At 43.5% G+C, this 18,928-nt stretch overlaps 1 protein-coding gene across 1 annotated transcript; it reads right to left on the reverse strand.

The window, feature by feature from the left end:
• Positions 1-239: 239 nt before the first annotated feature.
• MYCN (MYCN proto-oncogene, bHLH transcription factor) lies at positions 240-5,942 on the reverse strand. The gene is made up of 3 exons (XM_041420944.1): positions 5,921-5,942; positions 2,723-3,528; positions 240-1,665 (listed from the first exon to the last, which is right to left on the reverse strand). The coding sequence occupies exons 2-3, from the start codon at positions 3,420-3,422 to the stop codon at positions 1,064-1,066; spliced, it is 1,302 nt and encodes a 433-aa protein (XP_041276878.1). The 5' UTR covers positions 3,423-3,528; positions 5,921-5,942; the 3' UTR covers positions 240-1,063.
• Positions 5,943-18,928: the final 12,986 nt, after the last annotated feature.

Raw genomic sequence — 18,928 nt, forward strand, 5'->3', positions numbered from 1 at the left:
GTCACCTAGTGTTAAAGTTGAAGTGCCAAGGGTATGGGACCATGCTTTTTGTATTTCATCAATACTGCACTTAAAGATTTTAAATAAAAAGAAAAATAGTAAATGGCACATCATGTAATTGCTATTTATTTTCATAAACATGAGGTATTTCAAAGTGCTATAAGACGCAGCACTAAATGTACATCATTGGAAGAAATTAAACACAGAACTTTGCAGTTACCCAGTTCTATGCACCAAACATTAACAAATACATTAACTGGAAGAAACAGGCTAGGAAAAGGCATATATAGTAAATTTCTTTACAAAAGTTTCTTAGTTCAAAAAAGTGATAAAGTAATATCTACTCAAAACTTTCACAACTCATTTTCATACGAAAATATAAGTATCAAATTTAGTTATGTATCAGCATCATACTAAAGTATACAGGCAATGTAAGAATTAGTACAGTACATAACAGAGATTAACAATATATTTGTATACAAAAACATGCTCCTCAAACATTGAGGTATTACAGTACTTAGGTATGAACTTCCAGTCTAATACTGGCAGCAAAAGCCACCTCTCATAACCCAAGACATGTACAAAAGGCAAGTGTGTAGATGGTATTTACAGAAATTCCCACAGGGCTACAAAATGCCAACCCCTAAAATAACATCTGTTAGAACATAAGCACCATAAAACTTAGGAATGAACATTTTAAAACTCAACTAGATGTCATCAGCAGCTCCAAATGCTCACAACACTTAAAAAAAAAATCCCCACCATCTACAGCTCTTAAGAAGAAAAAACAAAGGCAGTCCATTGTTGTTTGGTAGTCTTGCAATAAACTCCTTGCAAGAAAATCCACTGTTGTTTGGTAGTCTTGCAATAAACTCCTTGCAAGAAAATCCATTTGCTCCGTACCCGGATAATATAGTCTGTAGATTACTTCAGGGACTGGATTGAAATTAAAACCAACATTCTTAACGTCAAAAAACACAATTTTTTATAAAGAATCAAAAATGTGCAAAGTGGCAACGACTGTCCTGATCAGCCAGAAAAAAACACCAAAACAAAAGATAGTTTAGCAAGTCCGCTTGTAATCTATTTTCTTTAGTAATTGTTCTTGTCTGGCTTGCAATTTTTCCTTTTCTAGCAGTAACTTCTGCTCCTCTGCCTGAAGAGAATGAACATATTCAGTGGCTTTTTTCAAGATCACAACTTTTGCAGCTTTCTCATTTTGAACCAGTTCTGGAACATGGTCCCTTAATGTGAGGAAACTTGACCGTAGATCATTACGTCGTTGACGCTCCAGGATGTTATGGTTGCGTCGACGTTCACTGTCCTCTGAATCAGAGTTTCGAGGACTTGAACTCTTAAGCTTTGGTTGGATCGTGGGTTTCACTGGACGGGGCACCTCGACTTTTAACTTTTTCTGCGGTGGAGACTCTTCAGCCTCCACGAATGGAGAAGGAGCGGCATAATTATGCTGCTGGTGAATTGGGGCACAGCGCTTTAATATCAGTCCATTCTGCTGTGTCCTGACTGATGAAAAAGTGGTATTTTTAGGACGCACTGTAATAGTAAAGGTGGTAACAGACTTGTTGGTAGAGGAGCGTCTTTTCTCTACTGTAACAACATCTATTTCTTCTTCCTCATCCTCTTCCTCCTCATCTTCATCATCTTCTGGTAATAAAGGACAGAAAATAAAACAGACGTTATTCTCCCTGAAAATACCTTGACCAAGTATCAGTATTTATTGACAAAATATATATCCAGTAAAAGCAGTAATGAAATAACTTATGGCAAAACCAGAGTGCACCCACCATCTGCAGTCAGATACAGATCTGTAAAAGTATGTAATACAAATGAAATCAGCAAAGAACAGGGATTTCTGAAAGCTGAGTAAGTTTGATGAGATGGTTTTTTTTTAAACACATCTAATTTTCAATCAAAATGGGGCTACCACCCACACAATCATAGAGGCAGGAAAGAATTTTGAGACAGAATGTATGTAGTTTGAATGGAATCGTCGAGTTGTGGCACAAAAGGCAAGCACAGAGTCACAACACAGCCCCTGCTTGGTAGAAAAGCAGCCGGAAAACGAAACAATCGCTGGGTTTGTTCTGAGGCAGAAGGTGAAGCTGCTCCAGCCGGGGACCCTTTAAGCCGGCGCTTGGTGCACTGCCAAGAAGACAGCTGTTGGAAGTGCTTCCTCACCCAAAGCTGTCAAACCAGACATTAAAGGGACAGCAGGCTCTGAAACCCGGGACGGATCACCAAGTTTGTGGCGGTGGTCATAGGGACCACACCACACACACCAAACCGCGGTTCAGCCCAACTGGACTTCTCTGCGTACGCTCACAGAGGATGTTTGGGGCATTCTGGGCTCTGTCAGTACAAGAGCTCTTCTAAGGGTCGGCTAGTCCAGTTCCAGCCTGCCCGCGTGGCGCCTAAGGGAACGCGCACACGGTCATCCCCCAAAAACCTGTGCCCAGGGCGGCGCTGGCAGCCGCACTGCCACCCCCCGAACCCCCCGGGGGCAGGAGACTATCAGGGCACCGGAGAGTCCCCAGCACCACGCACCCCTCCGGGCCGGAGCTGCTGCCCGGCGAAGGCTCGGGCCCCGCCGCAGCCGGCGCCGGGCGGCCGCCCCGCGCCCCGCCCGGCCCGGCGCAGCCGGCGGGGAGCCGCAGCCGCCACCCCCGTCCCCACCCCCGCACCGTGGGGCCAGAGCGCTTACCCGAGTCGCTGAGCATGTCGTCCCCGGAGGAGCTGCTGCTACTGCTAGCCCGGCTGTCCCCGCTGGGGCGCGGCGGGCGGCCGCCCCGCGCAGCCCCTCCGCCCGCCGCCGGCGCCTCCCGCTTGTTGACGGGGAAGGGGAAGACCACGGCCGGGTCCACGCACTCGGGCACGGCGCTGCCCAGCTCCGCGCGGGCGCTGGTGGGGCTGCCCGCGGCCCCCGGCGGCGGCGGCGGCGCGGCGGGCGCCTTGCTCTGCAGCTTCTCGCTCACCGCCCGCTCCAGCTTCTCGCGCGCGGAGAAGCCGCTCCACATGCAGTCCTGGATGATGATGGAGTTGAGATTGTTCGTCACGCCGGGGCCCGTCTCGAAGAAGTCCCCTCCGTCCACGCCGCCCCACAGGTCGGCCTCGGGCGGCAGCAGGAGCAGCTCCGATGCCCAGTCCACGGGGTCGGTGGGGCGGCAGCCCCACAGAGCCGCTCCTCCCCACGGCACCGGGCCCCCTCCCGGAGGGTGCTCCTGGAGCCCGGCCCGGCTGGGAGACAGAGGAGGGGTGGGCAGCAGCTCAAACTTTTTCCAGATGTCCTCGCCCGGGGGAGCGGAGTCCGGCCCGCACAAATAAAAGTCATCTTCGTCCGGGTAGAAACAAGGCTGCAAAGAGTCAAACTCGAGGTCTGGGTTTTTACTGACCATTCCTGGCATTACGGGTCTCTTTTTGCTGATCCCTGTGTCAAGCAATAGTTTCAAACACAGGTTTTATCGGTATTTCCACCAAGGGGAAGAAGAGAGGTTCTCCCACGACCTGAAACTGAAAAAAAAAAAAAAAAAAAAAAAAAAAGGAAAAAAAAGAAAAAAAAAAACAACAAAGCCACAATTAAAAATACGAACAAACAGACACGAACGTGATTCCCTTCCTCTTAAAGGAAGGAAAAAAAATTAATAATCCCATCATAAATAGCAAGCAAGGAAGAGCCTTTAGAAAGTTGAAGGGAAAAAAAAAAAAAAAAAGACATCTCACACACCTTTCTCGTCCCGACTCAAGATACTGAAATCAAAGCGCTCGGGTGGTGCTCCCCCGTGCAGAGCCTGCCCCGCCGCTCCGTGGGGACACAAACCCAGGCTGCACAGTCCAGCGGGGATGCACAGCCTGTGTACATAGCCCTCGCCTGCTCTCCGCAAACCGCTTCAAACGCTCAAAACAGCACAGTAACTGCAGACAGATGCATGGCTTTGATACCGTAATCTCTCCAGAAAGGCTTCTTAATATGCCAGCAAAAGTAGAGGAAGTTTACTCCTTTTGTCACTGCGGAGCAGTGCAAAGGGGAGAGAAGGATGCAGAAAAAAAAAAAAAAAAAAAGGGGGCGGAGGGGCTCTTTGCAACTTCGCAAATCGCCAGTTCATTCACTCAAAGCGAGCCAGCGAAATCCGCACACAAAACAAGGGGGGAGGGGGAGAAGGGGAAATCCAGCAGCAACAGAAATTATCAACCTTATGTAATAACCTCACTCACAAAAATGCATTAAAACCACCCCGGCGCCACCAACAAAGCCTCCTGATTTGCCAAGAAAGCACGGGAAGTTTTTTTTCCCCCTTTCTCCTACAACAACGAGGTTGCAAGGACAGCAACTCGGCACATTCGGCCACTTCATGCACTCAAACCTCCTGCAAACACACCAGCTCTCAAGCTCTCGCCGCCGGCGAGTGCGCGCTGCTGCCCTTACCTCGGCCAGACCCCCCTCTCACTACCCACGGCCAGTCAACCACAGCCCCATTCCTTTGCCGAGAGCTCCGTTGCATCAGACATTTAAAAAAAAAAAAAAGAAAAGAAAAAAAGTTTAAAAGAAAAAAAAAAAAAAAAAATCCAGTCAGCGTCTCCCTTCGGCTCGGTTAAGGTAACGCGAAAGGAAATCGTACTGCTGGGTTCACAACAGCTGACGCTGAGACGGAGACCAAAAAGGGGAAAAAAAAAAAATCCATGAAAAGCCTTATGATGAAATGCCGAGAAACGCACCCGGCTCGGCTCAGCTGCGCTCCCGCCCCGCCCCCTGCGCGCCTCCAGGACTGTGCATTTTTCTACTATTTTTTAAATACATTAAACTGTTTAAAATGCAAAGCAGTAAAAAGGCACCTACAAAACACTGCCGATCTCAATGCGACAGCTCCAAACCAAAACACAAATATTCTCCAGGATTTTCTTCTGCTTACTGAGAACCCCATTCAGGTTCCGCTCTACCCCTGCGCTCCCCTTCCCGCCCCATCCTCCCCAGTTCGGCAACTCGAACGCGATGGGGAATTGGATTTATTTGACTGGGGTTTTGTCCTGCAACCCAGAACCTGCAGCTTCCTCTTCTTACCTCCGTGGTGATGGTGGTGGGTGTGCGAGGGGGAGGAGTGGAGGAAAGGGGAGAGGAAAAAAAAAAGCAGCTGATGGTGTCTGTAGCACTTTCCGCGCCCGCCCGCCCGCCGGCCCCCGCAGCCGCCCCAGCCTCTGCATCCACCCTCTGCTCGCAGACAGATGACTGTCACTGCTTGCCTTTGAAGCGGCTGGATATTATTAACCCCCCCAAAAAGGCATTAAAAAAAAAAAAAAGGCGAGTTAAAGAAAAACCCAAAAAACAGCAACAAAATAAAAAAACCGTGACACGCTTAGGAGGGAGCACTGGGAAACAGCGGGAGAATGGCGGGAGCGCCGGCCCCGCCCCCGCTGCACGCGCGCAGGGCGGGGCCGCACGTTTGGCGCCAAAAGCCCCGTTCGCTCTTTATCCTCCGGGAGGGCGTTCGGATGTCGCGGGGCCGCCCCTGCCCCCTGTGCCGCCCCTCCCCGCGCCACGCCGGCCCCGAGGAACGTCGTCCCCGGAGCGGTTCCTCCCCACCTCCCGCCGCTGCGACCTCGCGCGCAACCCCCCGGGGCAGTTGAAAATAAACAAACAAGGGCTAAGGGAAGTGGCCGGGCGAGGGAGCCGCTCCGGCGCAGGGCCCTGTACACGATCGGTAGCGATCGCTTCCCCGCAGGCCAGCGGAGATCTGACGCCGCCGCGCTGCCGGCAGGGCCCCGTGCAGGCGGCCCCGCGCTCAGCGCTCCGCGCCGGCACCGCGCCCGCCGCTCCCGCGTTCCGCTGCCAACGGCGACACCTTGCGGCCGCGCTGCGCAGCGGCGGCGCTGCCGGCGCCCCCGCGCATTGCCCGGCGGCAGCACCCACCGCTCTCTCGCCTCCTTCCCCCGGCGCGGGGCCGCGGGACGGGACGGGACGCGCCGGGACGGGAGCGCGGCGCTCTCCTCGGCGGTGCGCGACGGCGGGCGCGGGTACGATCCCAATCCCGCCGCCGCTCGGGGCGGTGCCTCCTTGCTCATAGGCTGCAGGTTGAGGCGGGGACTGGGGCGTCGCTCGCAGCAGGCCGGTGGCGGCGGGCGGCCGCTTTGTGTGCGGTGGCGGCGGGGCCGCCTCCCCGTCCCGCCTCGGTGGGGGCGAGCCCGGGCTGTTCAAACACGGTGGGCATGGTGGTGGGAGAGAGAGCTGGGCATCGATGGAAGCGACTGAGGAGAGGGAAGCTGCTCGCGAGAGAGTGAAATAAACCCTGTGTGAGGCAGGGATGTGCCGTGTTTCCCTTCACTTCGTCCCCTCCGGCAATTTTGGGCAGGAAGTCCTGCTTCTCCCATGTGGTAATCACTCCTCGCATTCATGTCACGGTTCGCTGGCCACAACCTGGAGGCTCCAGCAGCCATGCAGTGCCCTGAGGCGGTGCTCAGAGCCGTCGGGGTGCCGCGGGGTGCGGGGCTCGGCGGTGCTGCACAGCTGGGGCTGGCTCACCCAGGGCGGCACCTGCTCTGCCATGGCCCCAGCCAAGGCTCTGCGCTGCTGGCAGGCTCTGCTCACCCCTGCCCGCCTTCGCTCACCAAAGGGGTGGCTGATCTCAGCTGCCTTCGATTGGTCTGGCTGAGAGCAAAAACAGCACCTGGAAGGTGAACCCTCTGTACCGCAGCTTCCAAGTGCACAGGATTCATTCAGCGGCGGTGCTGACGGTGACCTTTAGATCCCTGCTCTGAGGCACAGCTTGGCTGGAGGGAGCTGGGCAGGGGCGGGCTCCATGAAGCAGGGCAGCGCCCGACGTGCTGCTGTCGAGGTCGCTGCCAGCCCCTGTGGCATCGAGCTGGCGAAGCATTTGAGGCCAGGTTTGCCTGAACTGTGCTGGTTTGGGCCCCCATTCCTCTAAGGCACTTCAGATTCAAGACAGGGGAATTCATTGATTAGCAAATGTGTGCTCGGTACTTTGAAGATGTGAAGTCTTATAAAAGCACAAAGATTTATGAATTTCGGTTTGGATTATTTGGCTGGCCAAAAAAAAGTGTGGGTGGTTGGGATTTTTTTGCCCCTCACATTTCAGTAACCTTAAACATGTTGAAGCTTGTGAGGAGGCATGAACAGTTAGTATATGGGTCACAGAATGGTTGAACAATTTATTAATTCTTATCAGTCGATGACCTTTGTGGATTTAAGCAATTATATATGATTTTCTTATTTATTTTTGTTTTCTATTGGCTGCAATGTTTTTATATATGCAAATATTGTTGTGTCCATCCAGAAAGGATGTGGGCTGCTACGTTATCTACTATTAATTCGTTGCAATTTTCACTAGATTTCCTCAACAGCCTTTTTAAGGTTGTTTATTATTATTATTATTATTATTATTATTATTATTATTATTATTATTATTATTATTATTATTATTTTGCATGTTATTATTATTATTATTATTATTATTATTATTATTATTATTATTTTGCATGTATATACATGGGATTAAAACCATCAGCTTCTAGGAAAGCTCTGTTGTGGTGTGTGATATCTTTTGTAACACCCTGAATGAGAACATTATTAAGACCAATCTTTTCAAGTAACTTTCATTGCCAAAAAACATCAAAACAACAAAAAACAAAACCCCCCACAAACAGGAAATGGAAAACAGTATGCTGAGAAACATTACTATGTATGAGAAGTAACTCTGTTTAGGTAAAAAGGCTTCTTAAACCCCCAGATCTACTAATTTGTCTTCTACAGTTGAGAAAGACATGGAAAACTTTGGAAGGACTACCCAAATCCTTGTGGTGTTTTGACTGACACTTACCTTGGGCGCTTTTATGAATGCTTGCATTTCTTTCTCTCTTCTATTCTGTCCCTGAAATGGCATTTATCAAGAAGCTTCAAGGCAAATGAAAATCTGAAATTTCTAGTAGTAAATTTATTATTATGTTGTTTCACTGGAAGAACTTAGGGACTAAGATGTGCTGATAGTAGAAGTAGGTCCCAATAAAAACCAGTTGTGTAGCAAGTATGTTGAGGTATTGTAAAGAACTTGTTATCTGGCAAAGTAGAAAAGTGTAAAAAAGTATATTAAAGTCTAAAGGATGCTTTTACTTATGCAGTGGCAAGAATCTAAGTGGATCCAGTGGTCTTCAGCATGACTTAGCAAGAACCCTGGCAAAGCCCTGTGCTAAGAGCTGGGATGTACCTACCTGGACATAATACACAAGAAAGTTGTGGTCAGGGCTACTGTACATCTTCCCATTTGTTGTCATTGATTCATTAAGAAATGGATGTACCTACCTGGGCATAATACACAAGAAAGTTATGGTCAGGGCTACTGTACTTCCCATTTGTTGTCATTGATTCATTAAGAAATGCTGTGTGAGATAAATTTCTCTGGCCACACACATCTCAAGTTCATGCTCACAGCCTGCAACTATTGAGAAGATCAAAAGAAATTATACTATTACTTCATATGTGTGCAGTTGTCTTCCTCAGAGGCACCCAAACTTCAGTGCTTTTCTGCTTTCTTTTCAGAAGTAATGTATGTATTCTCTTGTCTCCATGTCACACTGTAAAAGATTTTATAAATAGTCTTGTTAATCAGGGAATGGGGAAAGTGGTCAATACCCCAGTGTTCTGAGTGCACTTGGCAAAAGTGTGACCGCATTTGGACAATTTATCCCTGTTCTGTATCTACCAGCAGAAGCTACATGTGAAACTCTCAGTAGGACTAGAAAGGATTTAGGAATGAACACTCATAGGCCTTTTTATTTTTTTTTCTTAAAAAAGACCTAATACACTTCCTGTTAAATAGCAGTATTAAATTTTTCAGGTGGATTAAGTATTTGGAGGTAAGTATTAAAGTTAACAGTTACAAAAGCTGCCAGATTTAGAGCAGCACTTTTCCTTAAAAAAGACCTAATACACTTCCTGTTAAATAGCAGTATTAAATTTTTCAGGTGGATTAAGTATTTGGAGGTAAGTATTAAAGTTAACAGTTACAAAAGCTGCCAGATTTAGAGCAGCAGATTTATTCCTGCATACATTCAGTAAACTTGCTAGGCAGTTATGCTGCTCCCTGCTGTGTAGCTGCTGAGGGTGTGTAATCTAAACTATTTTTCTTGCCAGTTTACCCACATCCAGGTGAGACAGGCTTAGGGATTTGCCCAGTGTCACTTACGGAAACTGAAGCAGATTTCCCTGGTAAGCTGATTGTAACAGTCTGAGGTAGCAATTGCTTTCCCACAAGTTCTTGCAGAGTGCATCGGCATTATCCATTAAGATGAGAATATAGTGCAGAATCACAAAGCCCTTTGGATGTCACAAAGGTCTGCAAAGAACATGGATGTTCTTGTGATATAAAAATTATCAATTACTAATCTCAATTACTAGCCACAATACCTTGTGCTTGTATAATGCTTCACATGACCAAGACATTGAAAAATGTGAGTTATTTCACTTACAGCCACCATAGAAGTCTCTAGCCAATCTCACCTGTACATCCAGAAGCACTTTATAGAGTACCTAGCAATCAGAGAACTAATTCTATTTAATTAGAACTAATTTTGAAGCCATATGATTCATAAGTAGTCTGATAATAGAATAGTACTGTGGCTACTGAAAACACTGGAGATACTGGATTTATCTAGCGGTAAAGGTGGCTTAATCGTCCACCTTTAATTGTTCTTAGATATATCAGAAACCATCTTTCAAAAGGTGGTGAAAGAGTTTTTTTCCTTCTGTGACTTTTATGTATATTTGGGTTCTTCAAAAGTGATTGGTCAGACCAGTGTTTGTGTACTAGTCTTTTCCCTCAGCTTCCTTTCCTTTCTAGCTGCTCAGGGAGCATTGGAAGACTTTCATTAAAACCAGAAGCCCTGGAAATATATTTTTTATATTTGACAGAAGCTTATAGCAGTTTTTTCATTAAGATTTTCCAGAAGCCCTGGAAATGTATTTTTTATATTTGACAGAAGCTTATAGCAGTTTCTCAGGAAAACATCCTGATTGCAACAGATTTTCAAACCCTATATATGGCTAGATAACATCTAAGCATTGGTTATCTTACTGTTGTATTCTAAAGCAAAGCAAAGCAAAAATAACTTCCAAAAGTTGCAGGTATGACCACTAAGTGACATGTTTCACAACAAGACTGTTTATCTAGAATCACAGAATCAGTTAGTTTGGAGGAGACCTCTGAGATCATCAAGTCCAACCTGTGACCAAGCACCACCACATCAGCCAGGCCATGGCACTGGGTGCCACATCCAGTCTTTCCTTAAACACCTCTAGGGATGGTGGCTCTACCACCTCCTGGGCAGTCCATTCCAATATTTAATCACCCTCTCCAGGAAGAATTTCTTCCTAATGTCCAACCTCCCCTGGCACAGCTTAAGACTATATCTTATTGCCCGTTGCCTGGGAGAAGGGGCTGATGTCTGCCTGGCTACAACCTCCCTTCAGGCAGTTGTGGAGAGCCATAAGGGTCTCCACAACTCTGAGCTCTGAGCCTCCTTTTCTCCAGGCTAACAGTGTGTCCTGCTGACCACACTATTCTGGTACAGGCCAGGATGCCACTGGCCTTCCTGACCACCTGGGCACACTCTGGCTCATGCTCAGCTGCTGTTGACCAACACCCCCTGTCCTTTTCCTCTTGGCCACTTTCCAGCCACTCTTTTCCAGCCTGTAGCACTGCAGGGGTTGTTGTGACCCAAGGGCAGGACCCAGCACTTAGCCTGTTTGAGCTCATGCCATGTGCCTTGACCCATTGATCCAGCCTGTCCAGGTCCCTCTGCAGAACCTTTCTGCCCTCCAGCCGATCAACACTCCCACCCAACTTGGTGTCGTCCACAAATTTGGTAATGGCAGACTAGGTAAACTCTAGCCCAGTGCAATGATAAACTTGATTTTTGGTAGAATAATTTGTTAACTTCTGAAAAAAGTTAACAAAAGTAGTGCATTACAGTTGCTGTTTTTCCACCTCTTTTTTTTTTTTTTTTTTTTTTTTTTTTTTTTTTTTTTTTTTTTTTAATAATTATGGTGAATATAGTGTGTGTTCGGTGCACTGAGACACTGATCTGTACTACCATGCTGCAAATAAACAGTTGATTGTCATCTACCAGTAATTCTGAGGGTATCAGTGATGTAGATTTTTACTGTGTCCTTCAGCCACAGCAAATATGTCAGGCCTCCTGCAGGATTAGATGTCTTTATAAATAATCTTATCACAGGTCTTCAGTTTTTCTTTGAAAGTCAAGGGTTTGAGCCTCTTCAGTTAATATCCACTCCACTGCCTGTTAAAGCCAGGGAAGAACTCACTGGAAAATTAATTTAGTAATGCCTGGGAGACTCATATTTTGCAGTTTATACGCATGGAGAGAACTATACTGAAGGGCAATTTCCTGCTTCTCTTGACCTGCTGCAGGTAATAGGCAGGTGGGAAGAAGGCTGGTGAGGTCTCAGAGCTTCAAGTAAGATTTTCTCCTCACAGTGGTCCGTGGAAAAGCCAGTTTCATCAGGAAGACTTGTTGTTCTCAATGAGTTTAATTCTCTGAAAAGCTTAATTAAGCTAAAATCTTTTTAATGCCACAGCAGGAAAAGTTGTTCAGCAAATGCTGGAAGATCTTTGAGGTTGTTCACATGGCTTGTGAAATGACTACTTGTATAGTTTGTGCCTCATTCTTACCGAGTTTCTTTTCTATCTGTATCTCTCTGCTTTGTATCATATATTCAATCATTTAGTTGTTTGAAGCATTGCAACATTTTATATTTATATGTGCTTAAATATTTTATCTTTTTTTGAGCAGTTATCCAATTGGGCATTTTTATGCAAGTTCACTTTCCTGACTGGTTTTGAAACTTTAGCTCAAAATGTTTCTCTGGTTGCAAAGCTTTTTAAACTATTCATTATAATGAGATATTTTACCAGATAATTCACTGAGACAAATGTGAAATGTGCAGTTGGGAAGGTAAAATTATAACCAGTCACATAAACCTGTCCTCATTAGCTCCTTTCAAACATCTCCAAATGTTACCAATAGAGAAAGACATCCTTGGAGAGTGGCTTGAAATGTGAATTCTTTAGTTTTCAATTGGAATCTGCTTTATGTTTGAAAGGAAGGCTTTAATTTCCTACATCTGAGATTCATTTTCAAATGCAAGCTAACAGGAAGATTAGCCTTTAAGGACTATTAGTGACTGGCCAGAATGGTGTTGGTGACTAGAACATAAAAGGGGAAAAAAAGGAAAATGTGGACTTAAGAATGAATAAGGGGATGCATCAAACTATACTCTCAGCTGGTGTCAATTGAGATGGCTTCCTTCCACTGGGACTGTGCCAGATGAGACCAGTGACAGATCTGTCCTTTGTGATTCCAGCTTTAGTCCTGGGCCACAACTTAAAAGTATTTTTCTGGATTGTTTAGTTGGTTCCTATTTTATATGCAACGTACAGAGCCTTTACTGATAACCTGTGGGACATTCTTCAAAGCTTTGCTGTAAAAACTGTTAACAGCAAAGGAAACACTTAACACTTATTGCAGTAATGAAAATATCTTCAGACACATTAAAGGCCTTTATGGAGTTTTGATGGTTTTATTATTATTACCATCCCTGCTTTAGTAAACCAGCAAGTCAATGTTTTGTTTATTTATGTCAGAAATTCTTGATGTATCCTTGGCTGCAAGCAGACATGTATGAAGGGCTATGCCACAATCTTTGGATGTCTTACCATTTCCTCCTTTTCCTCCTTTTCCTCCTCTGCATGTCTTTCATAATCTCCCAAGAGAGAACTGGCTGTGTCCTTTATTTCACTTTAGCTAGTTTCTGTGGGCTTCTGTGAAACTTTCCTGCTGTTTCCTTGACAAATCACGGATACCCCAGCCTTGATAAAGGTGTTTGCCTCCTGATGAAACAAATGATTGTTAGAGATTAGAAACCAGACTCAACAGAGCCAGGTTTGCATTTGCTTCAGCAACTTCTGTGATCTATTCATATGTTTGATATATTTATATGTTTTCCAGGCAAATGCAAGGGGGGTTTGTATGAACCGCAGCTTGTAAGTCAGAAAATTGCTTTGAAGGGAGCCATGATCAATAGGAGGCTGAAAGAAGTGTCTTGTTCTGATCATTGTACATAATTTTGACAGACTGTATGTGGCAAAATAAGGTGAAGCTGAAAAAAAGAATACAAGACAGAAGACAGGACAGCATGCTATTCTTGTAGCTATCCCAAAGAAGGTATGACTGAGAGAAAAAAGGTTACATGGAGTTTTGGTTGAATGATATTATAAAGTGTCATTTAAAAAATCTTTTGAAACTCTCACTTGTTTTGCCTTTAGTTTTAACTAATTTAGTTATTTTATAACATACTTTTGATTTAGGTAATTGGAAATATCGATGCAGAAGAAGCACAGTCAAACAGCAATGTTTGACTTAATTAAACCCCTTAATTAAAAGAATTAAAAACCATTGCTGTTTGACTTACAGCTGAGAAAACTGAAAAACATGTGTTTACTGCTGTATTCACTGTTATATTTTTTTGGATGTTAACTTATTTTTTGATCGTTATATAGGAGAGACTTCCTTGTTTTACTGTTAACTGAAACAACTGAAACTGTAATCCTGCTTTGGTAGTGCAAAGCTATGTTCATGTGATCAGACATCACATGTTAAATGTTTTTTCAGCTGTAATCTAATATTTATGAGCTATTACAGTATTGAGGCTTTCTGGTAATGAAGATATTTGTTTTCCAGTGACATAATTTCACTGCTGAAAACAATTTCTATTTAACAGAACTGAAATGTTCTTGATATCTGCAAATGTAATTCTGCCTAATACCAAAGTTTAGAATAGATGGGCCACATTAGCAGACGAATACAGAAATATATTATTTCAAAAGAGATGAAATTTATATTAAAGGATGAAAATAATTGTGGAAACTTATGATGGTTTGTTTCTATTGTGAAATTATCCAAGTCTTCTAACAACAGTTTTCATTGCATCACTTCCAAAGTGCTAAATACATTACATTTTGGCAAGATCATTGTCTCAAACATACTAGCATTGCGCTGGCATTCCTGCTCCTTTGACTTGTATTCGGGGTGCAGGCAGCTAGATCAGCATTAATCAGTGCAGAAAATCACATTTGTGTGCCAGGCTTTCAGACTGCTGGTGAAGACTTGTTCTTGGCAGGCCAGCAGGACAGATACAAGGTTGGAAGGCATCATCCTTGCAGTGTGTCATGGTGTTGAGGACTCGGTTTTTGACTCCTCTGGAAAAAATACTACTGAAATGTTTTGTTTCTAAGCAAGTAAAAAAAGACCACACTTTGGTAGTTTAATGTACTTACAAGAAGTAGCAGCAAAGTGAGTATAAGTAAACATCAGTGGGAGAAGAGTGCTGTATTTATGCAGAAGCCTGTCTGTGTATGTGTTGATGTACACACATGTGTGCCTGTGCATGTGTGCACAGGTGTGGTTTTATACTCCAACTTACCCTATAATAAATTTTAAAACTGTTTATCTTTTTCAGAAATTAAAAAAAAAAGTTCAATCCTTGTCTATAATATTTTTCTTTTTTAAAGGATGATGTCTGTATTATATTAGTTATCTGCTTCTACAGAGGATTTAGGATATGTGTGCATGGGGCAGCAGAGTATGAAGACCATCCCCAGTTCACCTGGGTTGAACTAGGGTGATAAATCTGCGAAGCATGTTTTATTGTTGATAGCTCAAGTACCAAAGGTATATAAACGGTCTTTGCTTGACCCACTGCTCAGGATAGTAAGTTTTCCCCCTTCACAAGGGTAATAACCTGGGCTCAGCATAATTTTGAAACTTCTGTAGTATCATTCTGACACTTAACCAGCCAGACAAGTGCATTATGTTCTAGCATGCTGTGTGGATGCACCATGTGTAAACAGGGAGAGTATTTGTCTGAAGCTGTTGAAAGAAATACTTAATATCATTCACTGTCTATTTTATTTATCTTATTAATATTTGTAATTACCTTTCAAGCCTATGACTATTGAACAGCGTTCAGTAGAGTTGGACTCATGGTAGATGATCATAATGCTAAGATAGGATGAAAGAGTGTGTCCTAGAGTTTTTATTCTAGTTTTAGTTTAACCTTTAGATCTGCTGCAGATCATACTCAAGCTCAGTAAATTTTCATGTTAACTTTCATTTTTCTGCACTTGTAAAAGGGGGTAGTGGTGGTTGATACCTCTGTGAAGTGTTTTGAGAAAAGCACTTTTTTTCCTGAAAAACACTTTTTGAGAAAGTGTTTTTCAGGAAAATTGCATGTCAGTAACTAAGCCAGTGAAAAATTACTAGATTTTTTTTTTTTTTTTTTGTAGTATGTTTCTACTAATATGATTGGGGAACAATACTCTGCAGTGAAGGTGGAATTGCTCTGTGATGTAGAAAGTAAAGATGAATGCTGGAATGAGACAGAGGAATTCATTTCACCTTAAGAGATGGCTGCAGTGCAAAGATGTACATCTATGGTAGTCATTATAGGCTGCTTTTCTAGTCAGTGGAGAACACTTGCCATAATCCATTTGACTTTCTTTAGATGTCTGCTTGAGGGTGAGATGAATAATGCCTTATGAATAATGCTCATTATATAATTTAATCTTACGTCCTCCTATAGAGGTATCTCCTGCTGGTCTGTATTGTTTGTGGTTGCTTTTGTTTGGCTAAAGAACCACTTTCATAAGCTTTCCTTAAGACTAATTAGTACTAGTAACCTGATATTTGTAGTGATGATACTACTTTTTCCCTTTCCTTCCCACACATATCTTGCATTAACTTTCAAAAGTAGTTCATGAATCATATAAACAGCAGTTGAAACTGCCTCTCATGCAGTACCATCATGTTTGACAGTAAGTGCTGAGTGTTGGTCAGCAGCTGCTGTGAAAAGTGAAAGGCACATTTGGCACGCACAGTGAAATGCTGAAGTGGTGGTCAGTATTCTGACAAATAGCTTAGTCTGGCTTGGTCAGCTATTGGGATGGTTGCATACACATTTTGCTATATTATCTTGGTTGCATTACTTTTGGTTTTGAACTGAGGTCAGGATAATTATAGAGAGATGTGTCACTGCTTAACAAGGCTATAAAAATGACTACTCAGTTTCTGCAGCTCCTTCTGAGATGCAATGACATTTCTACTTGGTCTCTGAGTTGTGTCATTGCAGATATTTGCTTGATGGTTGTAATATGAATACAAGGCTTTTCAATATATTTACAAAAATGCATGTTTTATCCTCTTTGGAACTGAGATATTATTATATGCAAAGAGTAACTACATATTTAGACTGTGTTATTTGTGCAAGCTTGTTCTCATGAAATTAACATAAAGAGAGTCCTCTTATGCACATGAGTGCTGGCATTTTTTCCTGGAGCTGGCTTAGGAATCTGAGATAAAAGTAAAGGTGAATAATGAAACGTGATGTATGTGTACATTCCATGTCCCATTATGCTGATAGTCCTGTATCTGTCATTTTGGAGATGACATGAAAAGATAATGAGTAAGCCTTTGTGCATATCCTGTGGCTCAGGGAAGGAAAGAAGCTCTTCTGAGTCTTGCATGTCATTAGCAGTTACTATTGGAAAACCCCCTTCTGCTTGTCTTGCCTTGTGAGATGTGAGACTTGAAAGAACGTTTGCTTCTTTTACTGGTTTGAAAACATATTTAACCTCTGAGAAAGGAAGCCAGGGAAAGCATTGAATAACTTGATTTACCATCTCTTGAAATACCTCCTTTACTAGTTCTGTGCCAGAATCTGAAGTGCTGTAGTGACAGCAGCCAAAAGGGAGTGAGGATTTGGATAGAGATAAAGGGAAAGATTAAAAAAAGAAGTCTAAACCTATATTTAATCCAATGGTCTCGTTATCGGAAGCTGGCCACTTCCAGGAGCTCTGCAAACCTTTCCTTTAGTGAATGAATTGAGCCCTGTGCTTCAATGACAAATACTTCTGGGAAATACTTGTGGTATGTTAATGCTACAGAGAAAAAGTACAACTGAATTAGATAGAAAAGGTATGACTTTTTACATCTGTGGTGCATGTGGTTTATGAAGGCAAAGATGACCCAAGAGAGTGTCTGAGTTGTTGAAAAGCAGGTTTTGGAATGACATCCCAAGAACAGCTGCTGCTGAGACTGGGGGGCAGGGGGACGTGCTTATCAGTGAAATGTCCAATTAAAATTCTTGGACTAAATTAGTCCAAGACAAAAATGGGATTTATTAATGTTTCTGATGGATTTACTGTAAAACATTGCTACTTCAACAGGATTCTAAAATTTTAATTCACATGTTTGTAGTTGACTTTTAGCTTGTTGATTTTGATAAACTTCCACTGAATTAAACCAGCTAAGAACCTTCTTCACAATCATCACAAAATTATTTACTGCAAGTATCTCCTGTACTATAAACTATCTGGGACAGAGAGCTCCAAAGGTCTAAGAAAAATGGTTTCAGGTCTCTTTGGAAGTAGATGTTTGCCCCTAAGTAGAAGTGTTCAGCAGCATACATCCTAATTTGAGGATGTCTAGTAGTTAGGCACTGCAGAGCTGAATCCAGCAGTACCTGGGTCACCCTTGTGATTATGTGTTGCCTTTGGAGATTTCGGCATTGGGTGAGCTGTGTGCTCCCTGTAATTTTACCTGAATTTCACTTCCTTCTCTTCTCCCTTCATAGGAATGTCTGCTTGGTGATTAAAGGCTCATAAGGCAAACATTTAAAGCTATATTATAATTTCACTTTTCCCAGACATGACCTTTTTATTTCTGCCATTAGAGCCTCGTGCAGGGTAAAAAGGGAGTACATCCTCACACCCAGCTGTTTTCTGGAGTCATTTCAAAGCTGCAGCTGAACCAAGAGGACAAAGATGGACAGAGAATCCTAAACAGCGTCAGCAAGTTTTGAACAGTCCATAGGAATGTGCCTAATGACAATTTTGGAGAAAGGTGCCACATATAACATCATGGCAGTCACAGCAAGAGGCCACAGCTCGTTTTTTGTTTTTTGTTTTTTTTTTAAATCAAAGTGGGAAGTGAGGCATGGCAAAACCGAAGACTTTGGAATGTTGTGAGGTCTTGAGAATCTCAGGAAGGTTGAAGGCAGAGAGGCTTGGAGTAAGAGGCTTTTCAGTGGCTGACTTGCTTTAATTAGGAGCAATGGATTTAAAGTTCAGCATGCCGATGGAAAATAATTCTCTTGCAAAGCCATTTGTAAGAATCTGAGTCCTCTACTGTTGTTATTTTTTAATTCCACTGGTGTATGAGGTTGTCATTAGAAGAATGTTTGTTGCTTGTTTATTCAGGTCAGGAAAGTTGTTAATGAAATATGTAGTCACATAGTAATTATGCCATCAGATACACCGCTACAAATCTCTCCTTAGTGAAGAGGAATTTCCTTTGCACCTGATGATTTTTTTCAGCATAAAATATGTCAAAGCTTAGAAGATTATCTTGGCAGAGCATCATACCATTAAAGCAAGATTGAATATATCCTGTCCAAATCTCTTGCTTCTTGTTATGGTGCCTAAGGCTGCAGTTCTCCAGATGTTGATACTACCAGCATTTCCATTTTGAATGAAAACCCCCTCTTGTTACCACAGACACTTCACACTTGAAATTCTACCCTTTTTATCAGAACAGTTTGTGTGATGTCATGTAAAATATTGGGATGGAAAAAAAGAGCAGATTCCCCCCCCCCACCCAAAAAAATAATTTGCCTTTAGCAATTATAATGAGAAAGGATGGGACAGCAGCTATTTCATGCTCCTTGCTTCCCACGCTAGGTTAAGGTTGTACTGTTTGCCCATAAATAGCTAAAAATTGCCTTAGTCTCAGGAAGGAAACAGAAGGTGCTGCAGTAGAAATAGAAGTGAGAGGG

Source organism: Onychostruthus taczanowskii, unplaced genomic scaffold (genome assembly GCF_017590055.1).
Source record: "Onychostruthus taczanowskii isolate IOZ18803 unplaced genomic scaffold, ASM1759005v1 scaffold11, whole genome shotgun sequence".
NCBI classification, from domain to species: Eukaryota; Metazoa; Chordata; class Aves; order Passeriformes; family Passeridae; genus Onychostruthus; species Onychostruthus taczanowskii.